Below are 8,082 nucleotides of genomic sequence, written 5' to 3' on the forward strand. Positions count from 1 at the left end.
TATTGCCCAAGAACATAACGTAAGTACCTGGCCAGGTTTTAAAACCAGATCTCCCGATCCGGAGTCCAGCCCACTAACCATTAATGAGATCCAAGTAAATATGTCCTCTTAAAAATTTGGAATTCTGTTCTAGCCGCCACGAGAAAGCTAGCAAGAAAACTTATTGTCTCATCCTCTGCCACATCAATTTGTTTTGCTTGTGTCTAGATTAATCCTATCACTGGAAATGGTATAGACAAAACTGTCTATGGCCTGGACCGACAGTTATTGATATCACGTTATTTACATGACATGATCATCTGTTTCCCCTATGCGAACGATTTCTTCAGCTTTAAAATGGCTGCATGACCGACAAAACTGCTTCCTGGTTTGGCGCTGATTCTTTAAAGGTCTTAGAAATAGAGGGCTGAATTTTTGATACTGAAGGGGTATTTTCTCGTTTTTCTCGGTGAATGACTTCAAGAAGAGCCTTTCTTAGATTTTGATTACGCCAACAGTAAATTATGGGGTTAAAAAGTGAGTTGAAGACCGCAGCACAATCAGTCCAGCTTATCAACGCCATTTTCGTACCCGACCCAAAAAAATTTGTGAAAGCCTGAATTGAGGCGACAGTTATCAAAGGCAAGTAGGTCAGTACTAAAGTGCCTAGAATTAAGGATAGTGTAACGATTGCCTTGTTATTTACATATTTCTTCAACTCTTTAGCTTCTTGATGTGACAGCTGTCCTGCCTGTAGGCGTTTTTTCCGTCGCTGTGATTCAAGGAAGATGGACAGATACATGAACGTTATGCCAATGATACAAAGTAACACGAATAAAGCAGTCACAACGATATTCACCGTCCAATATAACGCATATATGTTCGTTGTACTTTCTCTGGTGGCAATCACAATTTCCTGAATCGTTCCTAAAACTGTGATGACCCACGCAACAACCACAGCCTTTTTGATCCTCTGTCCTGTGACAATCTCTCGGTACCTTAAGGAAAGCTTTATAGCAATATATCGGTCCCCGCTTATCAAAAAGAGAAAAGTCAGCGTAGCAATGCTTTGTACCCAGAAAACTACAACGTGAGCCTTTTCTAACTCACAAAATGGACCGATCTCAAAGGCTCGCCTCACATTGACCGCTATGGCAATGGGTATAACAACCAATCCGGCCAGCAAATCTGTCCCCGCCAAACAAGCTAAGAGTTTGTTTGAGTTGGTTCGCAGTTGTCTCTTTGTGGCCACCGCCAAGATGACTAACCCGTTTAAAGAGACGGTTGGGATAAGCAGTATTGATAGAATACATATTAAAGCTATCAGACTTCTGTAAATGTCACCTGTGAGATACGTCTCGCGCCAAACCATTCCTCCCAAGTAGGTACACTCTTCTCTATCTCGGTCAGTTGAGTTCGCCAGGAAAGGTAACTCCTTAGGAGCAGTGGCCATTCTAGAATGAAGGTTTGGTTGCTTCTATCCACATAGAGCTTCAAAAGGTTAATTTAAGACCGAGACGGCAATGGGTTTGTTTATGCCAAAAATCCCTCAAGCCTTTTCCCACGATTGGTTTATTAGAAGTGCACGGATCAACGAACGTTTAAACACCACCTTAATGGCGTCCTCTTTTCCTGTATTTGTTTTGCTCTTTATTTGCGTGGCTCAATGACTCATTTTGTGTAAAAATAAGCATCTGTTTCTCATTGTGTTGGTTCCATCCAATATTATGGACTTTTTCAATAAGGAATTAGATGAAAACTCGCTCAACGGAAAAGGGACGTTTCCAATTTAATAAAATAGACGTTGTTGAGGCGAATTTTATGTTTTTTCTTCTTTTTCTTTATATTTCTCATGCTCCTCGTACCAGTTATTAAATTAAGGGTGTTCTTTTGGCTTTTTCACTTCATTTTTTTACCGTTTTTTTCGCACTTTATGTGCCGTCCACATGACATGGAGTTAGTAATTTAGCAATTTGAAATCTGACCCTTTTTTAATTGAATGCCGTGCGCCGGTTTCAGATTTCAAACCGTGGCTGTCCAAAGGAAATACGGAGCGACAACTCGCCCACTTTTACCGAGACAGAAAAGGAAATTAGACTAGTCTCCTTTAGAATGGGATCAAGAAGAGATAACATAACTTGAGAAATGCTTATTCGAAATGTTAGCAAGACGATGAAAGCGATTCTTCGAGTCCCAAATGCGCTAACTAGTTTAGTAATCCTGCGCAGAATGTTCGCTGAGGTTCTACCACCCTTACAGCCCTATCATCGTTCCAAGCAGCGACGATCCAAATGACTGCGAATTTCTTACTCTGAGCCCTTATTTGCTTCAATGACCGATCATCGGGACTGTTCGAACATGAAGATCTTTACAGAAGGTAGCATTGGAGAAGAGCATAGTTTCTGGCCAATTGCTTTTGGAAAAGATAGCTCAACGAACTCATTCAAACTCTGCAAGAAGGTTGCTAATGGATACGCCAGAAGGGTGAACTAGGGATTTAAAATTTAATCCCGGTCGTGGACAAGAATTCCTTTCGTGTACGATGGCTCCTTGGTCGCGTTGTCAAGGTCTCTCCTGGACAGGATCGCTGGGTCCACGTAGCGGAAATAGAACCATTATACTACATTCATCTGGAGAAAGCTCTGAAATATGTTGAACTATTGTCGAGCTCGTGGACGCTTATTCAAGTTACTGAAAAATTGTCTAACTCGATGTTTTACTGAATAAATTAGGCCATCCTGTATATTCCACGTTTCACGCTCTTATAGAAGTGTGTATCGGTTTTAATATTTGGTCCTGTTTAAACCCGTTCTGTGCGAGTGTATCGTGTTTTCTATTTTCTCTCAGTATTTGGAAAGTGTTTTTTTGTCTTTGTTTGTATTTATTCAGTCCCGTCCTATTTGTTAGCATATTTTGTAAATGTCGCTTCTCTGATTTTTTCGGAATTTAGTTCTTCTTTACCAACAGATTATAAACTCTTCTTGTCTTCACACATTAAAAAGGGTAGTAAACCATCCGCTGAGCTACACTTTTTTCTTTTATTTTAGAGTTTATTGAAGCGAGCTTCTGCCTCTTCAGAAGTATTACATTATTTCGTTTGACAGTAATGATGCCGCAATCACCAAAAAAATGTGCATTTCAGAGGAATGACGGGCTCTCCCACGCTCATGATAAGAAGAAAATCATCTTTCTCTAGTTACCGTGCTCAATTAGAAAGATGTTGCCATCTTTCCAATTTCTAGTTCAGTTTAATTTCCATAGCTTTTTTATAGTGTTTCTTATTTTTGATTCTCCGTCTGAGAGTCATATGTTAGAATTATTCATAGATTACGTGGAGGTGAATAGTGACGGTTATTTATCAACTGCACAAAGTAGAGTACAAATAACACACGAATAGAGTACAAATATCTTGCGATATTTTACGGTTATTTGTACAGTTGGTTTTTTTGCATCGTAAAAAAGCGTACTTAACCAGTCGGCTATGCGCTATGCTTCTCTATCCGCTTTGCTTTTCCCGCCTTATGAGAAATGAGCAGAAAGACTTAGCAGAAAAATAAGCAGTTGGATGATAATTTATTTGACATTTTGGTGCTTAGTATGACGAGTTGTGCCCTATTTTAACGAAATCGTAGTCGATATTTGAATGTCTTACAGTAAAACGGCAAAAAGAATCTAAGCATTAGGCGTAAAATTGACAAATTTTAATCAATAGTTGCAGACCCGTTAAAGAAAAAAATAAACCGCAAAAAAACTAGCATCTCTTGTGACAACAATGACAAAATGTTAACTGTTAACCGTAAATTGACCAGAAATTTTTAACCGTCAGCACAAAAAGCCGTCAATTCATTCATTGACAGCCTCATTTATGTGCTCCGATTATTTCTGTCGAAAAGAAACAAAGCAAGCAGACGAAAGGCAGCTGTGAAAGTGATATCTTTTCATCTCTACATACACTTTTATCGATAGAAGAACAAACTCGTTTGTCGCCATCAGATTAACACGGGCTTTTTTGCGAGCGAAAGAGCGGTTTTTGCGGGATATGAGATTTAAAAGGACTTATAATATGAATAAACGCCTTTCTGGCTCGCTGCAAATTTCCCTTTGGTCCTCAAAGCTACGCTTCTCGGCCAGATATATTTTTCCCACAAGTTGCAGCCGTGGAAATATCCGCCTAAAGGGGTTTATCTACTAAATATTATCCAGTTTAAGCAATGGTATATCGAGACGCGTGACGCATTTGAACCAGTCATTAGCGAGCCAAAATATTTAATGAATAACAAACATTTATAATCTCCCCAACTTAGAATGTTTACCAAGAAGTCCACTAAAAGGCTAGTTCATCACATGCTGCATGACAACGTGGATAATAATTTTTACACTTTTCTAAGATACGTCCTGTAAATTTTCCGGCCACTGAAATGCATGGCTTTGTGTGGAAGTAGCCCTGTGTTTTTTCATTGTGTTCTTTATACCCAGAATCAGAACTTTTCCCACCAAAAATTAATCGCAGACTCAGCCATGAGTCAAACCGTCCAGATAGTTTACACGCATACCGTACTAATTCGATCAAACGCCGCATCATGATGCGATGAATACTTTCGATCTTTCTTCATTCTATTCTCTCTGTGTATTACAGTAGTATTAAATTTCAAATTGTGAAATTTAGAACGATATATAAAAATAACTTTTTAGACAAGCACTAAAACATGCTTCTGTTTTTCAAAATTAAAATGGTCAGTTACCATACTATTATTTACAAGAAATAAATTGGGTTTTAAATAAGCACTGCCCCCGAATAAATGCCGGACTCGAATCACGAGAAATTTTATAAACACCACGGCGTATAATCAAGTAAATACGGTATGTAAATAGCATTGTTTAGAAAAAGTAAACTCTATACTCGAGTCAAGTGGGCCACCCAATCCTCTGTCGGCCACACCAGTTTGTATTGGTTTTGTCTAGACCAATTATATCACAGGAAATGGTATAGAAAAAAACTGTCTATGGCCAGGACTGACAGTCACTGATGTCACGTTATTTACAAGACATGATCATCTGTTTTATGCATGTGAAGGATTTCTTCAGCTTTAAAATGGCTGAATGACAACAAAACTGCTTCTTTGTTTGGTGCTGATTCTTTAAAGGTCTTAGAAATAGAAGGCTGAATTTTTAATCCTGCGCTGTAAAACGAAGAGTTGATTTGGCCCAAAAAATGAGGCCAAAACGAGTGAGTCCAGTTTGGTACTGGCTTGGGGTCAATTCGGCCCCACTGAAATGGGGCTGTTTTTGACACCAATTTTTGGGGCTAAATCGACCCAATTGTAACGGCCAATTTGGAAAATACTGGAGCTACATTGGAATTTAAAGGGGCAAAAACAGCCCCCCAAATTTCAGCCCACTCCCAAATGACCCCTTTAAAAATAGCCAATTCAGCTCCAATGAGGTACCACTTCAGAAGAAGAGGGCTCTTTCATCTCCTTGCCAATTTCCCCCCTTACAGACAAATAATGAAAATACACCACATACTTTATCTTTCAAACACTCATTTATTGGGGTCTAGATATTGTTTATGTAAAAACCTTTTACAGTGTATGATTTTACAATTAAGAATCTTAATTGTGGTAAAAAACAGACAAACTTTGAAACATCATGTGAAAGAATAAAATATACACACATATTTAACATTAATTCAACCATTTTCTAAAATAGATCTCTTCCCTAAATCAGTATACTTCTAAACAGTGCAAAAATTGCTAGAAATAACACCCAAGAGACACTTGTGAGTAAAGCTTCCCTTTTCAATGACTTAGCAAATGTGATAATGTAAGGCAGCTTATAATCAAAAGTGATTTAAAGTACAGAAAATTATCAAAATAAGACAAAGGCAACAAATGGTTTAGTTCCTGCACAAGAATATAGATCTTGTTTGATTTGTGCATCTGAGAAACAAAGAGTCTTACAGCAGCATTGAGTATTCTTCCAGTGGATTTGAGAATGCATGCACTCATAATGCTACTTTAGATATTATCAAAATATAAACTTTCAGCAACTACTACCTCAGGCATTTGCCAAGTCATTGAAAACGGAGGAAACAGTGGCAAGAGTCTGCCTGTGCCCAATTTCCAATAATGCTTGCTCTAAAACAGTCAACATTGCCGTTTACTGATTATAAGAAACATTGAAAATATAAATGAGCCAAATAACCCAATGAGAACATCAAGAATATTTTCTTGTGGGAAGTGACAAATTACACTTCCCTCTGTTACTATATACAGGAGATTGATGTATTGAAGATCTCCAACAATTAAAATTTGTGCTGGACATAATCTCTGATTGCTGAATCAACATCAGCTACGCTATGCAATAAAAACAAATTTTACAACCATATTAAAATTAAGCCAAAGTGCAAAAAGTGCCTGTAGCCAGTAAAAAAAAGAATATTATATAATGTTTTTCTAAAACACTATAAATGGAAGTGGAAGTCTCGCTCAATGTGTGTTATTTGTCTCCCCTTCAAGGCTTGAAAACATAATGTGTGACTCCCAAAATATCTGAAAAGAATCAGCTATTCCATGTGCAATATTTATCTAATGGTTTGATGACAGGAAGTTTCTAAAAAAATCGCAAAATCAAAAAAACTAAACTAAAAGAAGGCAAAAAGTAAAAACAATAATGGTGATCATCAATGATGTATTTTCACCAAACTGTATATGCACTTATTAAGAAAAGAAATCATACCTCTGTGCACTTTAGTTTTAGTTTAGTATTCATGAATTAATAAGGATTGCTAATAGACTTAAAAAACAAAACAAAGAAAAGTTTCTTACCCTCGATGGTAGTTGGAATTTTGAAAGCCATCCAGGAGGAACCCTATAGGTAAATGTTTGTTTTCAAAAAAATTAAACTGTCTGAAAACATCCTATCAATTCACTAATATTTTAATTTACCAGATTTAAACATTGGGTTTACTTTGTTTTGTGCATGGTGCAAGTAAATACATATCTAATACATCTCAATAAAAATAAAGCAAATCTCACCATTTTTGTAGGTGCTTTCCCCGAGATTTCTCATCTTTAACTGACCAACTGGCACCTTGTGTGTTTTCCTTTGGGATAAAATCGAAAGAAAGTAATCGATAATGTACTCTTCACCATCCTGCTAAGTTTAATCTATAAGAACTTACTTAGACAATGCTCAGTTCTGTCACCTCGTCCGTAAAACAGAGATCCTTGGGCGATTTACCCTTTTCTTTCGGTGCCGATGTCACTTCTAAATTTTCATAATCGCTGATGTTTTCTGAATCATCAATCGACGTTTGAAACGTCTTACTCGAAGGACTTGATTCTGTTCGCTGAAAGAGAGAGAGCCAAAAAATCAGCTTAAGTGGATGCAAACAAAGACATAGACTAAAAAATATCAGTTCATCTTTTCAAGAAAAAGATTAAGAATTCAGAGTGAGAGATCCTAAAATCAGAGAATCTTGAAATAATTTAAATCCATCATGTGCAAACGCAGTATTCAAACTGTAATCTCTCGGCGCCAAAATTTGATCACGTGACCTTAGTTGTGAAACCACTGAGACTCAACAAGACTCAGGAGAAAAGGCGAACCATGCATGCTTCAAATTCTCTAGTAAGAAAATTAATTATCGCACCGACGAAGAACTCGTGTCATCTCCAGGTTCAGCGTTCATTACGATCAATTTCTTGAACTTTAGACGCTCTTTTCTAATAGGGATGTAGTGCTTTGGTACGTCTGCATCTTAGGATATGGCAAGGAGATCTTGGCCATCGCCACCGTCCTTTTCTGCAAGATAGGATACGAACAAAGATGAATGGAGCGGTCAAGTTTGTGTATGTAAAGTTGCAATAAAATGTGTTGTTAAGAAAATTACTTTTGCTTACGTATACCTTTCCTTTCTTAAGTCTCATTCCATGCGACTGTAGCCAAGAAACAGCCTCTTCAGTTATGAATTCGCTGCTATAATTAATTATTGTGTCCGATGCACGCGGTCTAGGTTCGACTAGTGCGATACGCAGAAGGAGCTGCTAAGATGCGCTAGCATAAGAAGGAAGAATTTTGGAGAGAAATATCTTTTATGAT

The 8,082-nt window shown here is 37.6% G+C and overlaps 1 protein-coding gene across 1 annotated transcript; it reads right to left on the reverse strand.

Moving 5' to 3' along the window:
* Positions 1-331: 331 nt before the first annotated feature.
* Positions 332-1,432, reverse strand: LOC131786067 (beta-1 adrenergic receptor-like). Its single transcript, XM_059103049.2, has one exon. The coding sequence runs from the start codon at positions 1,430-1,432 to the stop codon at positions 332-334; it is 1,101 nt and encodes a 366-aa protein (XP_058959032.2).
* Between the last annotated feature and the right edge of the window lie 6,650 nt (positions 1,433-8,082).

This window comes from Pocillopora verrucosa, chromosome 6, assembly GCF_036669915.1.
Source record: "Pocillopora verrucosa isolate sample1 chromosome 6, ASM3666991v2, whole genome shotgun sequence".
Taxonomy (NCBI): Eukaryota; Metazoa; Cnidaria; class Anthozoa; order Scleractinia; family Pocilloporidae; genus Pocillopora; species Pocillopora verrucosa.

Excerpts from the sequence above, each read along its gene's own strand:
- LOC131786067 (XM_059103049.2), bottom strand. The coding sequence starts at position 1,432 with ATGGCCACTGCTCCTAAGGAGTTACCTTTCCTGGCGAACTCAACTGAC.